At 35.0% G+C, this 17218-nt stretch overlaps 1 protein-coding gene across 8 annotated transcripts in view; it reads right to left on the bottom strand.

Moving 5' to 3' along the window:
* EML5 (EMAP like 5) overlaps positions 1-17218 on the bottom strand; it is a 99992-nt gene that overhangs the window by 52066 nt on the left and 30708 nt on the right. For all 8 annotated transcript variants that reach the window (XR_010364311.1, XR_010364312.1, XM_064423640.1 and 5 more), the window contains exons 6-13: positions 14321-14456; positions 12776-12977; positions 11553-11690; positions 10588-10844; positions 8353-8565; positions 7282-7449; positions 5843-5949; positions 5323-5441 (exon numbers count right to left, since the gene is read on the bottom strand). Coding sequence is in view for 6 of the 8 variants with exons in the window: in XM_064423640.1 (XP_064279710.1) it covers positions 5323-5441; positions 5843-5949; positions 7282-7449; positions 8353-8565; positions 10588-10844; positions 11553-11690; positions 12776-12977; positions 14321-14456 (1340 nt within the window). In the remaining 2 variants the exon portion in view is untranslated. The remainder of the gene's footprint in view (positions 1-5322; positions 5442-5842; positions 5950-7281; positions 7450-8352; positions 8566-10587; positions 10845-11552; positions 11691-12775; positions 12978-14320; positions 14457-17218) is intronic.

The following is a 17218-nucleotide window of genomic DNA, read 5'->3' as shown; positions in this document are numbered from 1 at the left end:
TTTCACATGGAGAAGCTGGGCATGCAACATGTAGTTAAGTAAAGGAGAAAATATCTGAAGTTTTATTTTTGGCTATTTCCTACTGCTCAAAAATCAGGCAGCAAAACATGATACTTTCTGGAAACTTGGTAACAGAAAACAAATGCTTTTTTTTAATATATAGAACAGTTTATTTTTTTTGAAGGAAAACCTGTCTGGTTTCTTAGTGATACAGGAATTGGCATGAGTAGGCCAATTCCCAGCTAAGGTCTGTATACACTATCTCAGCACACTCATTTCTTCCTAGGTGTGACTAAGATCATGAAGTTACATCCATCTTTCCTTATGCACACAGTGCAACCATATGCACTGGAGAAGTAATGAATCTGTAAGGCAGCTGACCAACTTCAGTTTAATGAATATTCCAAACACCTGAATCCATGTTCATAAACACTAGATCTGTGCATTACTGGAAAACAACAGAGCACATACTTGGAACAGATTTTAATATGATATATTTCAGTTGGCTCACCTACATTACACACAACGGTATTTATGTCATTTTTTGTGATTAGAGAAAAATTACTAAGATCATGACACAAAGTTCTTAAACAGATCAGCAGGTAGTCCAGGTCCACTGCTGCCCAGAAGAATATTGTATTCATGAACTTGTATCTCAAACTCTTGGAAGATGATGAAATTCCTCCCCTCCCAGTTCTAATCTGTCCAGGTCCCTCCAGACGGCAGCACAGCCATTGGGTCTGCCAGCCCCTCCTCCCAGCTTTGCACTGTCTGCCATACTGTGAAGTCCAAAGCTGGGTCTCTCACAAAAAAAAGAGAAGTGAGCTTCTTAAACCAGCAAAAATTGTGATAGCACAGAAATAAAGCTTTTAAATAAGGCTCCCTTCAGCTCACTGTTTAGATGGGTACTCTCAGGCAGATTCTTAATTTCATATTTGGTCCTAGTCCAGCAACTTCTCAGTGTCTCCTGAGTTACTGTCCCTTCAAGGTCTCTAGGAGAATCTCTCCTCACATTTGATCTGAGGCTCAGCTATGTCTGCTCCCTGCTCTTCTCTAAGTGACCGACAATTTAGACTCAGAGTACAACTGCAGGCTCTAGAGTCCAGATTTGCTCTCCCTCCCCCTGCATCCTGCACTAACAGCCTTCCCCTGCAGCAGCACGTGCAGATGTTTGGAAGCTGATTTCTGCCTAACCCAGAGCGCTGTCTGCTTGCAGCCTTCTTAGAGGTGCAGCCACTAGGTTTTTAAGGAACAGAATATACAATGACCTACAGTAACTATGAAGAAAGGAAACAAAAATAACCTATCACAGTATGTGATACATAAAAATGGTGAACATCACCATTTTAAGTACATGACAACACTCAGTGAGGGGTAGGGATTATAAAGGCAGGCACAGTGCCAAAGAAGATACCTGAACCTATTGCTGATCAGACATAATTTTCCTGTGCTTCACTCTGCACTGTACTCTGATAAACACACTGGATTTTCTTTGCAAGCACAAAGGAATTAAAAAAGAAAAAAGCCAAATATTCATCCTAAAGGAAAATATAAAAAAACCACAAACAAACAAGCAACAAAAAACAATGTCTGTGAAAATACACATGTTGAAAGAAATACTGGACAGTGAGGAATTTATTGTAAGCTTAGCAGTCACCTATAAAAGGTGTGAAGACAGCAAAAGGGCTTCAGATCCTCCTACCCGCAACCCAGAAACTCTGAATTTTTCCAGCTCATCAGAACCATTGCCTATATACCCTGAAGTAAACCTAGTGAAACTGAGTACATTAATGCCATGTATCACAGAACTACCCAAAATATCCAAAACGTATCTAGGATGCAGGAAACTAGTTCTTATTACTCATAACTTCTTGTGTCAGAAGTTAATTTTAGTTAATTTCCTCTTGTTACAAAAATTAGTACAATCAATTGTTTACAATTGAAATACAACACATTTTGCCAAAATATCAAGCAGTGCCAACAAAGACTCTTTGTCACCAAATTAAAAACATTTGGTCTTTCCCACATGCCATTTTAATAATTCCTTGACAATACAGGTACTTTTCACCAGAGGGAAAGTCATGGGCCTAGGTTAAACAGCAATGAAAATAAGCATATTTCAATGCAGATCATTCCCTAAGAATATTCTACACTGTTCCAAAATACTTACATCACCATATTATTAAAACAATTTAGAACTGAGATTACTAGCTGATCTCTGAGAAAGCATTAGGAGAAATAACTTATTCACATGCAGAAAACAAACCAAAGAAATTTACAAGGCATCTTTATTAGCAACTATAAATTAAACAATAAGGAAAGCAAGTTCTGTATTGTAGTTACTAAATAATATATAGCAAGGCACAATAAAAATAAGACTGCACTCTGCCATAGTTAATTATCCAGAACTGATTCAAGTTAATGTGACAGTAACTATCAGAAAAATATGTAGCTTCCTAAGTGCTACATAGGGAAAAGAAGTTGTCATTACCAAAGTCATGAATAGCAGGGGCTGCATTCAATTTGAGATTAAGACATGTAAACATAGGTGTTCACATGCTTGTTAGATACATTAACTCCTACATTTTAATCTACACTGTTGTAGTCAACAGAGTCAGTTGAACCTGCAGGGCTGCTCAGCTGGCCAACCATCAGCATTGCATTTTACCTGAGCCAAATTACTCCTTATGCTCCACTGACTACTGGCTGAATCTCCAATGGAAGTTTAGATATACACATAAAACCATTTCTTTTTGGGCACATCACTGTGAACTCTGTAACCTGAAGCTGAACCCTACCCACATTTGCAAGTTACACATCTATATCCAGCTAACAGGCAACTTCACAAGTACTGTCCTCTCTGGGAGAAGTGTCAATGTCCATTGCTTGTCTAATGCTGTAAGAGTTTCAAAATTTGCAAGTTACTCTTCAAAATATATGTGGGAAGCTTCCACATGTAGTCCAGTCCTCCCACAAAATCTCTACAAGAACCAAATGTCAAAACAAACATGATTAAGAACAGAGTCTTTAGTACAAAGGTGGAGACTTAATTTAAAAAAATATATTCTGCATAGAAGTAGTTTTCTCAAGAGGACCCACTCACAGGCTACTCCTTTCAGATGCTGTTTGCAGGTATTTGTAGGAATCCATGCAAGATGTTATAAGGTTCTCCTTACAGAGCATTCCCATGTCATCTTGAAACTGCTACTTATGGTAAGGTTAGTTTATTGATTGTGCTTAAATACTCTGAATATTGAAAAATAATTATATGATTCTATGAATATTCAAAAATATAAAAAAATCATTCTTGTGAAATCAACAGCATAGTTCTGAGAGAATATGAGGCATGAGTATTAGATATGCATCCTTATTTCCAGCCAGCAAAAAGAAAGCATAATAAGCATTGAGTCCAAGAAAAAAGTTCTTCTGAACAGTTCACGTTTCTGAACCACCACCCTGCCAAATACATGGCAGAATTAAAATACAGGAATAATCAAAAAGAGGCCAAATTTGTACACCAAATTAACAAAGTGTTTCTGATCATGACCGAATCAGATCTCTTAGAGAAAGACACAATTGAACCTCTTAATAAAAGTTCTTTCCTCGTCCATGTTAATCAGAAGCTGGCTCACATACTCTGAATTTTTTTCCCTTCCAAAACAGGAAGTAACCAGAGGTTTAAGAGATTTCTTACAGGTTATCAAGAGCTTTCTAAAAGTTCATCTTTCATGGCAGTTGACAAATTCAAAACACAACAACAACAAGCTCAAAAACAAAGAAAAGAGAAAGAGCTTCCAATTCCTCTAATTAAAAAAAAAGCACCACTTCTTACATTTTCAAGGAACATCCAAGACATTTCCATTGCAGCTAAAGAAAGATGAAGCAAAGCAGACTTCCTGAATCAGATAATATGCCTATTACTCACTTGGATGTGGGTCACTTTAAAGTTAACAGCCTGGACATTGAGAAAAATCAGTTGTTCAGCATGGATTCTTCATTAGTTTTCTTGATGCCCATAGGGTAACCAGACAGAACTCAACAGGACATTCTACTTCTGGTCATTCCTGGATATTCTGGTCAAGCTTCACTTCTGTTGTGAAGGAAATAACAATAATACCAAAGATCCAGGGCCCTCGCTTGTGCTACATCTTCTTCAGGATCATTTGGTTTTATTCTTAGACCAACTTTTAAAGACTACATACAGCAGCTACCCACCTTAATGCATTCTCTATACAGATATAAAAATCTTCAACTGAGAATTCGGGAGCACTAACAAGAGAAATAAAAAACCCCACCTCTGTACCAAGCTTCCCACTTGTCATTATTTCCAAAACTACTACTCAGACTACGTCTTCTGCAGACAAAATTGCTGATTGGAATGTTAACTACTCTTAGCCAATTAATTTATTAAGCATTCCATGTGGAGCCCTACTAAAATTGTTTAAGTGCCATTATAAAGACAGACGGTATCAGTAACTTCTCCCTGCATATAGTTATATCTGAAAAGAAGCTGTATTCCTGCAAAGAGGTATCTTTTGAAAGGAAAACTTGACTTGCAACATCATACTTGAATAAATGCTTTGCTTTTGCTTTATATCAAGAGAATTTATATTTCTGATCATTATTCCAGTGCAGTAATATCTACTACCAGTTTGCTTTAAAACACCACATCTTTTTTCTGATAAAAATTCTTCACTTATGAAGAATTATGGGAAACTACTAATTGTAAAGATGAAATCGTAAGATTTCAAAGATGCATCCAAACATTGTTCTGCTACTCAAATTAGCACCAAAAAAAGAATAAACTCATTTTTAACAAACTTTAAAGACCTATGAAGAATTACATTTAATTCCTAAATTAACAAAGGAACTTGTAAATTGTTTCAGACTCGGTACAAACAAGTTTTTTTTTAATAAATCACTGCTAGAAACACCACTTTGTCCAGAAGCCAGTCATCTTCAACTACACAAAGTTTCTGTTCTAGCTATCAAAATCATACATCAAAGAGAACCACTGCTTTCCAGATACTGAAAAGTATGGGTGAGATTACTGAATACTCTATTTAGTCACTTGTATTCAAGCAAAAAGTACCAGCTAAAGCTTGAGTTCAAATTCACTTCAGAATTCATGTGTAGAATTCGTATGCTGGCATCAAAGTATTTTAATTTATTTAGTGTAAATTTATTTCTACAGATATAAATAAAAATAGCAAATCATAAAGCAATAGACATGAAAGTCTTTAATCAGATTATTATATTATAAACACCAGTCTACAAAATCAAACAGTGCTTGTATATTTTACAAAATGACAGTTTGCATACCCATGAACAAAATGTAGTCTTATACTGTTCCCTGGGGCTCGCTCACGTCTCTTAGAAGCTGCACTTTTTCTTTTTTCTTTGCATTGCTCTTTAAGTTGAGGTAGATCTTCTTTGTAAACCTTTAAGAAAAAGCATACTTAAAATTAAAAGACTCATCAGAAAAACTTGTTTCTGAGAATTCAGCTGTTGTTATCACTCATGAAAAAGTTATTCTGACATAACTGAAAAAACCCCCTCCAACACCTGGTGACTATATAGTGCAGATTGTTTGTAAATTGTATTCTAGGATTACATGTAATAATTTTTCTCTCTGTTAATATTAATTAATATCTTAGTTGTAATTATTAATTAATCATATTTTAATAAGCTTGGTTTTTTGAATTCATCAGGTAACAAAAATTCTAAAGGTTTTGGTCAGTTCCCATGCAGTCTACCCAGTTTTGAGGTTTCAACAGTCTTCATAAATGTCCAACTGAAACTCTAGGAAGCTTCCAACTGCCATTAAAAATAAAATCTTTACCTGTCGACGATAGGTGATCTGTGTCTCTTGTTCAATTTCAGAGTCCAGCTCTGGAACATCAGACTGATCTGAATCTGATTCATCACTATTAGAATCAACCAGACTCTCTGTCACCAAGAAAACAGAAATAAAAAATTTAGCAACCTAAATTACAAGCCAGAAAGTTTAAACTAACTGCTTAAAGTTTCTGATTTTATAACCAAGGATTATATTAGCTACAACATAGAATGCTAATAATTGACAGGAACAATTCTGCTGCCACATAGGAAATAAGCCATAAATATGAAAATTTTGGGTGCTGGAGTGAATTAGTTCTCATTAACTAAAATAATTTCATGAGCTTTAATGTTAGGAGGAAATGAAAAAGAAGATAATTAAATAATCAGTATAAAGCAGAAACTAAGACTTGCATTAAATTAACAAAGGGTCCAAAGAGAAACTTATGTTAAAGTGAGCCACTGATGCAAGCAGAAATTCTTCAAGTAGGTTAGAGGGAATGGAAAAAAATTACAGATGGGAAGAAAGAGGAAAAATTTATTGTGACTGCAGAGAAAAAGGGTAGTCATGTAAAGTTTGACATGTAGGAAGAGCTTATAATTGTTTCCTTCTGCATTTATCACTGACAAGTTCAGCACAGCAACTGTATTTATTTACCTGATTGCTAAACCTACACTGCATATTCATCTGATCTGAGCAATTAAATGGTAAAACAGCCTATCTTATTGTAACACTATATTCTCATTTCCCCAGAGGATTCTATAAAGTCCTTTAGGAATTTCCAAGGGAGGCACTCAGTTAACTGTTTTGATTTTAGGAAACGCATGAGAATAATCATTTAATTAGTCACTAGTGGAAACATGATCTTCATTTTTTCCCAAACACTAAACATCTATATTCTGCTTTTTAAAAAATAATTAAATAATCAGTTATAATACTTAAACTATTATCTAAATGCTTCAAAATTTTAAACAAATTAGTATAAAACTGTATTTTTCCAGTGACACCTGAGCATCCAGTTGCTGTCAATTTAGTAAAGGGCAATATATACAGAATTCAGAAAATCATATCTATCTTTGAACTTTTAAAATTTTTCTTTGCAGAAGAGTCACAGCAGGGAAGGTTTCTTCATACCCTTTCTAGCCTGAACACAGGTGTGATGGTTTGACCATTGGCCAAATGCCAGCACACAGATTTTTTTCATCTTCACCAATTAATGCCAAACCAGGATAACAGGGTACTGGCAAGCATTAAACAATTCCATCAGGTGCTTCAGGCACCTCCAAAGTTCAAAGAACAGCAATTGTTCTTTTTGTTGTAATTGTGCAGACTGACAATTTTGAATATTTATTTCCATACCGTCACCAAAGAATTTTACTTCTATTTTAGCCTCCCTGCCTTCCACCCTTTTTTTTGGGGGTTTTTTTCAGTTAGTTCCTTACCTTGGGGTGCTATATGAAGAGTGTCCTTCAGCTTGCGGTCGGGGACAAACTTCCACTGAAAGACAGAGTGATCAGCTCCCCCAATGGAGACAACCCACTGGTGATCGTGCGACCACCTGACGTTTGTCACGTGAGCAGAATGACCAAGATATTTTTTAAACTTTGCTCCTAGAATAAGAATAAAAATATCTCTCAATATCAGAGAAATAAATGTTTCAGAAGCACCTCAGAAAATAATATTAAAGAACCCATAGAAAAAGTAGTGTTTAATAAACATATTCTAATTTCTACTGGTATTTTAATCAATAGCAACATCTTTTTGCAGTTTTCATTAATTTTAATGTGTGTATAAGATACATTTTTAAGTTTAAGTTTCAAAATATAATACCTTAAGTCAAACACAAGAACAGAGGACATATGATAGTTTTGCATGAGGTGTACCAGAGATTTTAAAAATTTTACTGTATTAATTTTATTTTACTTTTTACAAAGTAAAATTATTACTCCTACTTTGAAAAAATACAGTTATTTAAATAATGTATATTTAAGTCTGTGAAAACACCCCCATATATATGCTTGTAGCATGGGTTCGCAATGCACAATGTCAGTGCTAAGCACCTCTAGCAATTCATCCCATCCCAGGTTCAGCAGTAGAACTGGTGGCAGTAGTGCAGCTACATCCAGTTAACGTTTTCACGGCTACATAACCACAACACAGTCATTGGATGAGTTACCGAAATTAAGTCCCTCACAGCACTCCATTATAAGTAATATTTTTAGATCAGAAAAGCTTCATTGTTTCAGAGCTGTTTGAAGAACTTCATTCTACACACCATTCAATTTTAATCCTGGCTACAACTGCATGGATAGGTCTTAGGATGTGTCTTCAACATTTACGTACATAAATGAATGTTTTGGGTGTTTTTTTAAAGACTGGTGTTCCCCCATTTTTTTAAACTCTTTTTGAAAGAAGTGATATTAAAAACCATTTCATTTTCCAGTCTTCTAATACATAGTCTTTAAAAGTCACAATTTAAAAATATGCATATAATTGAATTTAAAAGGCACTACCTTTTCTTAGACATGGGTATCGAAAGAGCTTTACTATTCCATAATCATCAGCTGTAACCATAACTTGACCAATAAAATTGGCATCCACAGAATTTATATCATTTATATCAGAATATTTGGGCCAGATTCCATTAACTTCAAGGCCAGAAACACAGGTCCATGATGCCCACTGAATGCCTTTCAATTCCTCCTTGTTTGTTACTTCTTTTCCACCTAAGCAAAAAATAAAGAGCCATTTTTTAATATTCGCTCATGCAATTTTAAAGAATGCAACATTTTTGAAAACTCTCTAAAAACTGAAACCAGGTACAACAGAATTAAATATTGACTTCTGAAATGGTCCTGATCTAGTATTGCCTATTATGACCAACAGTATCAGTAAGAAGACTTCTCAAGACTATTTAACAGAAGATCATAGGTTTGGTACTTTATAGTTTTTATTATTTATTGGTATCTGCTTGAGGCTGGTTTTAAATATTTATCAAAAATACATTTAATTACATTCTAAGATATAGTTCATAAAAAATTCTGTTGCTGAATGATTGTAGAAACTTGGATTATTTAGAGCAAGAACTGAAGAACTCATATCTGGCCACTGCAAATTACTAAAACCACATATTTTGTGCTTAGATCCTTGTTACATTATTTCACACCAGCTCTATCTGTAATGAGATTGATCCAATCTCCCAAGGTAAGAGCTGAGTCAGACCAAAGACCCATTAAATAGTGGCTGTGTCTTCTGGAAAGGCCAGAAGCCAAGGGCTGGAGCAATGCAAGAGCAGTGCAAGCAAAGGTGAAAGCTGTGAGTCAGACTGAACACACACCTGCAGAAGGTGAGCAGGACAACAATCCCCTTCTCAGCCCTTCAATCACCAATGCATGCAAACTATGATTAACAATACTTCATATCCATTAACAACAGTTTATATCCATAACTAAGTCCTGCAGGTCTTGTGCCAGATAACTGTAAGTTCCTTAATTCATTGTGGAATTTCAAGTGTTACACAATTTGATCATTACTTTAAAATATTTGGGAGATTCCTCTAACTCCACAGACTTCGATAAACCTTTTTTCATAAACAAGGTTTACAATCCCACATTCTAACATATGAAGGAACTCCGGGTTGAAAGCTGTCTTATAACTTCAGATTGCTCCTCCTGTGTCTGTTTGTTACTGTCTAATTAAATTCTCACTATCTTCTCTTACACATCTTCTGTTGCATTCAGTGCACAGAATCAAAGTTGTGCATGAGGTGCTTCAGCAGAGAATCAGAAAAAGCTCTAAGAATCTGTGAATAATATACAGTGCAAAGCATAAATCTTTATAAATCTGTATAAGAATGAAGGGATAATATAAAAAGTAGTGATAATACCCAGTTAAACAAATAAAAATACTACAAAGATGAGTGCGAAGAATACAGAATATTATGTAAAGAGTGTATGCAACAGACAGAAGTCAAGCCTTGGGATAAATACTGCCATTGGGGTTTTCTATAAAGAATTTCAAGCTTTAAGATAGCACTATGTGCATATGTCCTCTACAGAGGGAACTACCTTAACAGAAATTATTTCAAGACTGTGGGGTGTTTCAGTGAAGTTTTCAGGAAAATGTCTTTAAGAGCACTTGCAATAATGGGGTTCTCACAAAGTTCCTCACTGTAAAAGCTCTTTTAAGTTGAATTCCTCAGTCTGCTGCATAGTTTTAGACAACCAAATGCCTCTTCTGAGCTGCAACATACTGATTATTCCATACATTATAAAAATCATTCAGTGCAATCAAATGATAATTTATTTAATATCCAAGCTCTATAAGAACAAAGCTGCTAAGCTATTGCAAAATTTAATTAAAATGCTGCATTTTAATTCTTCTAAACAAAGTGGGAGCAAAAATTTATTTTTGTGAAACAAAATAAATTATAAGGCAGAATCTCTAGTACAAAAATATACATTGGAAAGAAGACTACACATATAAGGATAGAAGTATTTCAGGAACTTTGCCAGAAAAATGTGGTACTTACTCAAATGTGGCAAATAATCTTATGAAATTTACAAAACCCTTCATCTATACCCCCATGCTTTGAAACAGGATTTACATTTTGGTTTTTGTGGTTTTTTTTTTTTTTTTTTTTTTTTTTTTTTTTTTTTTTTTTTTTTTTTTTTTTTTTTTTTACAAAACCACTATATGTGATTTCTGTTATAAGTAACAAATAGCACAAAAGCAACTCAGAACCTTACCTGGCATTCTGTAAAAAAGTCTCTTTCCATTGCCATCATTGGTCTGTAAGTATTTACTGTCTGAAGACCAATCCATATGTGTGATGAAGCTTAAGGATCCAATACATTCCCCAACCTTCTTGTACCGCTGAACAACTCCATATATATCCACAGAGCTGTCATTGGAGCCAACAGCTAGGAAATTCCCATCTGGAGAATATTTGAGTTCATGAATAGCTTCTTTCCTGTCTTTGATATGAACAACCTCAGTCATATCTCTGCAGTATGAAAGAAAGCATGCCATAAGTAGAGAAGAGCCTCATCACACTGTCATGTTCCCAGTCTAAAAAATGAACAAGATTGTGAAATTATATATTGAACCTTACTATCCTGTGTGCAAACACAACACTGCTGTTTTTAGAGTTGGTTAGGGCTTCGTGGAGAAAAAAAAATAGAAGGAAATGGTGACACAAAAAGGTGCTTCACTGGGCTGAAGGACAGTGAACAAAAGGAACTGCTCAAGCTGGGTCCACAAGAAAATTTCATCAAGTAGATTATGAGATCTTTATTCACCCATGGAAGGAAACTTCTCACTGGCGTGAGACACAAATCTCATTTTCCCTTTGAAACTGTGGGATCACAGCAGCACAAGGCAGTACTCATTTTGTATGCATGATGTGCTGACAGCAGAATTCCAACACACAGAAACAATTTACAAAGTAATGAAAATTTATTTCTTAGTAATTCAAGGATAATTCATAAATACAAAACCTAAAGCAAAACATTTCCTAGAACACTGCCACTCTCTGCAAATAGACCAGTACACTTATTCAAATGGGTTGTTATAGAACATGTACATATGTAGCACACATTTAAAAAATCTGAGCACCCTCCACTATTTAAAACAAAAACACAAGTGACAACATGTATGGCCAGAAGAGATCAAAATATTAATAAGGTATCTATATTTAAGTTTGGTAACATGCCTGACTCGAAGCACAGTGAAAGAGCCATCCTTCATTCCGAGAGCCAGATGGATCCCATCAGTACTAACAGCAGCACAGCGAATGGGCTCCTCCATGTTGCACCGGGCAATCAGAGCGTGGTCTATTAAACTCCAGATTCTGAAATAAAGTCATTATTTCTAATGTAAAATGGGTGGGCAGCTTTGTCACAGAGAAGATGAAGCCCTCAGTTTCTGTACATGGCAGTGTCCCTGTTTTAAAATAATTTTCCACAAGGAAAATCTAAGACATAAGTGTGGATTATGCACAGAGTAAGAAATATTCTTATATTTTTAAAGGCAGGAATATCTCTAATGAGAAAATGTGGGGAGAGATTAATTTTGATTTTCTGAATATAAAAAATCACAGCATATGACAATACATACTTTTAGACCACTCCTGCAAAAATTCCACTATTTTGCTAATCATTTTAGCCTGAAACATTAAATAACAATTAAAGATTTTGATCAGTATAAACAACTTTTCTTACTAAAAAGTCATTATTGATAGCTCCTTATAACTAATAATATTCAAATATGTAAATTTTTATAACAAGGTAGATTACATCTATTATTTACAAACATCTCTGGAATTTGAGAGTAATAATAATATTAATAACTGAATTATTGATTTGCTTAACTGTGTTGCACTTAAGATATTTAATGAAAAGGCCAACACATTTAACTTATAAGAAAGAAAAGGTGTTTTCAACCAAAAAAAAGATAGAGATGAACATGTAAGAGGGAGTAATTTGGTGGGCTTTCTGAGCATTTATATTCTGTTACAATGTATGGACTAGGTTTGATGAAATTCACACATTAAAAGTTAATTTGCAGCATTTGGAAAAGTAAATATGGAAGAGTAAAATGTGTAAGTTTCTATCACAGTCTTTTTTCATCACAAGCTGTTCATGCTTAACATAACTCCTGAAAAGGAAAGAATTAAAGGATTGTCCTTGTCTCTGAGTGCTCAACATTACCCCAAACAAAATGTTTTCAAATTTCATATATGGGGGGTTTTGGGAAATACATACTTCCACTGTATTTTATTACTGAAGAGCACTCATTTCCTGCATAGCTTAACTCTAGGAGTACATCAATGCACATTTTGCTAACTTTAAAATGCGTACATTTCAATCAGGTTACCTACAAAATGAGTTGATTGTCTAAAACTGTATGCAGTTTAATAAAGAAACAAAATTTAACCTGACTGATCGATCATCGCTTCCAGTCATGGCCAGGGGTTTTGTAGGATGGACAGCCAAGGCCCACAGCTCTCCTTCACAGTGCCCCTGCATTATCAGGAAAGGCTTATTACGCTCATGCACCACAATTTCAAAAATTTCACTATCTTGTGTCCCAACGAGTATATGGTCTCCTCTCCAGCAAACACTTCTTACAGAGAGACCTGCAGAAGAGATTGTTACTGAGAGATACATCCTCAGAACTTGTAAAACAAAGGTAAAGTAGCAAAAGACAAAGCATTAAAGGAAGGAAATATCAAGAAGTATCTATACCCCTTCTCTTATTCCTGGATCTGCTTCTTTTACTCTTTTTATCTATTTCATAGATAGTGCCATACTTGTCCTTTGAACATAAAACTTTTTCATGACTACTTGGAGGATATATATAGGCTATACCAAGAGGTAAGACAGTGCAGTAGCATAAAATGCAATTAAGAAAATGAGCAAGAGAACAGTTCATAGAGACAATCCTCAGAAGTATATTAAATAAATTTTTAAAAAAAAGAAAAAAAGTGAAGGGAAAAGAGCCAGAAACCTCATTTTATTCAATGTCAGATTTTTTTAAAATCTGCTTGCTCTGTCATGGGCATTAGACAAGCCAAAAGTTTATGGCAAGAGTCTGTTACATCAGAAGTAAAGGAGGCACCTGGAGGTGAGAACAAGTCTGAAAGAATGAAACTGAATGAAACAGCTTTCAGCTACATGCATCAGAACTGAGAAGCAGCAGCTGAGTAAATTTAAATTTAAAACAGAGCCACTCTACTGCAGCAAAATGTGTTCCATCTTGGTGCAATACTTCACAATCTTAGTGGGAATGCCATGTCAATTACACCATACAAAGACTTCACTTGCAATCAGATATGTATTGACCCTGAGTATCTCATTGCTATCAGACATTCTAGCACATTTTCAAATCCTTGGTAAGATATTAGAAAATAACAAAAGTGACTGGGGGTGAAGAAAACCAAATGCCAACAAAAGCAATATTGTAAGTGACACTAGTGCTTCAGTACATGTTTGTATTCTTATCCTAAATCATTACAGCAACAATATCTGAAACACTCTATGTAAAGATTTAGCATGACATGAAGTAATATTTACAAGTAAGCAGTGTTCTAAGTTTCATAAAACTTCAGATAACGTCCAAATAGTTTTAAGGAAAATGTGGGTAACTAGTGAATGAAATTGTTGTACTCCATTGCTATACACTGTAGATCTCACTGCCTCAAGTTCTCTTAAAGCATTACTGTTCCTTGTTAAAAACTGCTGTGCTCTAGAAACAATGCACATAAAAAATTAAATCTGTGTCTACATCCTCATCATATGTACAGTTTGTAAAAGTAACTGTGACCTTCATACTAGTGGACATGATCTATTATATTTCTAGCAAATATCTCATGGTAATGCATATAAAGAAACACTTTGGGTTTTAAAGTCTTTTCTTGTTCAAAACTCTGATAAATTTCCTATCTTATTGGTATATTGACAGCAACAAACTTCTCTTTACCTTTATACCCCTGGTCTGTTTCCCTGAGATCAATCACAGTAATTGGTTTAAAATTTAAGTCCCACAAGCGAACGCAGCCATCCCTGCCACCAGTGGCAAACCCCTCTTCACACGCATTCATGCTGAAAATTCCTGCCTAAAGAGAGAAGAAAGTTACTTTTAACAACATCCACAGATTGGAGAAAACCAGTATGCAACCAATACAAGCTTCAAATATCAGAAAGTCGGAAATGGAAACTAACTCACAAGCAGAATTAACAAGTGATAAACAGAAAGTGAATTGCTGCAAGAATGCTTTCCTTCAGATGATCATCATCAAGGTGATGCTGCTTCTCATCCCTAGAAAGAGCTTAGTTTTGTATCCTCTTGCCTTAGGACCTTGCCCCACTCTAATAAATGCCAGCATGAAAATTTCCCATGATGTCTATTAGGCTTCCTTTAGAGCCTTTGTACTCAACTGCTATACAACAATGCAAAAAACATCTGGGATTTTTTATTTTTTTAACAAGGAAGATTGATTTAAAATTTAAATTTAGAAATAAAATTTAAGAAAAACAATGATCATGCTACACCACTGAAAAATTAACATAAATTCTTATTTTAAAGGCAAACATCAGGAAACAAAACCTAACCCATTTTCTTCTACTCATTGATACATGTTTTCTTCAGGATAACAAATAGACAAAGATGATACATGTAGTATTAAAATAAAGATACTATAGCCACAAAATATTGGATTAACATGATACATATCTAAATGGCACACACACAATTGGGTTTTTTTAATTACCTACACAACTCACTAGCACTATGTTCAGAAATAACTCCCACATTTCAGTAAGCAAAGCTACTGAAAGGGCAACTTTAGCTGATAAGCCTGTAAGAAGTTAAAAAAATTGCTCTATATTTAAGTACGTAATATTCAGCTATGACAAAAGTAAACAAGAGAGCATTAGAAACAGTGGAAAAGAAAATCTGTCTCTGATTCCTGGCCAAAAGAAAGTAGACCATATGTGTATATGAGTATATACATATAATATTAAAATATAATATAATATAATATAATATAATATAATATAATATAATATAATATAATATAAGTCTGAAATTTCAGTTTTGCAAAAAAGTAAAGGTAAAGTTCCAACAGTTCTTTAGATAGGGTCTAGATTTTATAGTAATGAAGCACATCAACTGCAAAGATGAAAGCAATCTGCAAAGGAGAGATTGGCTTTTGAGGGGAAAAAAGCTGTACACTCACAGAACAAATTAGGATACAATGTGACTTGTGAGAATTCTGGAGTACTCGTGATTATTATCTCCTACCAGTATGCATTTTCTTCTTAAATTACAACTAAGAAAAATATCATAATGGACTGGTCATAAAGAAATATGGATTGTGTTTGCTTCTCTAGCATCAGGTAACAAGGATATAATTTTTAATGTTACAAAAAAAGAAATCTCTCAGCTTTCACAAAGAAAAGAAGCCTAATAGAATGTCAAAAGGCAATGAAAACTGAAAGACTTGGGTGACAGAACTCAAATTTTGGGCATGTCATGTCCATTCTTAACAAAGAGACTTTTATGATAAGCCACAAGTTCAGGAGCAGTATAAACAGAAATGTCATGGAATTTTTAAGCCATAAGCAGATTAGAAGGCTAACTCTCATTGTCTCTAAAATCTTGAAAATCTTCTGTTTCTTTAGGAGCCTAGAGGTTTTTGAAAATACAGCACAAACTGTATTTGTTTTTCTCCACGTGTGTCTATCTGTTTCACCACATTAACCTTTACTATTGTGAGCAGAAGTCCTGTGAGGAGGAGCTGAGGGAGCTGGGGGTGTTCAGCCTGGAGAAAAGGAGGCTCAGGGGAGACCTCATCACTCCCTACAAGTGCCTGATAGGCTGTAGCCAGGTGGGGGTTGGTCTCTTCTTTCAGGTAACAAGTGACAGGATGAGAGGAAATGGCCTCAATTTGCACCAGAGAAGGTTTAGATTAGATATGAGTAAAACTTTCCTCACTAAAAAGGTTGCCAAGTATTGGAACAGGCTGCCCAGGGAAGTCCTAGAGGGATAATCCCTGGAAGTGTTCAAAAACAAGTGGAATGTGGCACTTGTGGGTAGGGTTTAGCAGTGAACACAGCAGGACCAGGTTAATAATTGGACTCTCATCTTGGAGGCCTTTTCCAGCCTTAGTGATTCTATGATTCTAGGTGCCATGGAATAAATATAAATCTAGAGGAATTTCAGCACATTTTGTAGTTTATACTGAATTCTAAGTCTTTTAAAGCTCTTTTTAGAATGCAATCTTGATAATAGAATTATTTTCTCTTCTCTAATTAACTCCTTCCAAATCCATTATTTAATTAGTCCGTATTAAAAAAATAATCAGACATTTGGCGATGTGGGAGCTGGCGGAATGCTCTGAAGATAAAATCAAGTGGATCCAGCATTAATCTGTTTTCCATTCCACAGAATATCCTTATCTTGAAAAGGACATAGTGGTTGTCAAGGAGATTTGGCAGATGTGCTTGCTCAATCTCTTGAAATGCAATAGGACACTCTCATTTCAGTCTTTGTGCCACTGGAATAAGAGAACAAGATGAAAACTGTAAAAATGCCCCTCAATAATGGGGACTGTAAGTATCTAATGGAAAAAGCTGAGCTTTGCTACATTTCATACAATTGTTAGGCTCACACTTGAAGGGGAAAACACAGATTCTTTAGTGGGGTAGCCTGGCCAGTAAATCCTCCACTAAATCATTCTTTGTAAAAACTGACAGGATTGTTAATGCAAATCAACTTTGGTATCTTCGTGCTCCTTTAATCCTTCAGCCTGAAATTGTCATCAACATAATTTGATTCTTGATGTTTAAAAACCCTCTAGCAGTAATGAAAGGCAAA

The sequence above is a fragment of the Passer domesticus genome, chromosome 6, assembly GCF_036417665.1.
Source record: "Passer domesticus isolate bPasDom1 chromosome 6, bPasDom1.hap1, whole genome shotgun sequence".
In the NCBI taxonomy this organism is placed as follows: domain Eukaryota; kingdom Metazoa; phylum Chordata; class Aves; order Passeriformes; family Passeridae; genus Passer; species Passer domesticus.
Note: the sequence above shows the minus strand (reverse complement) of the source record. Positions and strands in the feature narration are given on the sequence as shown.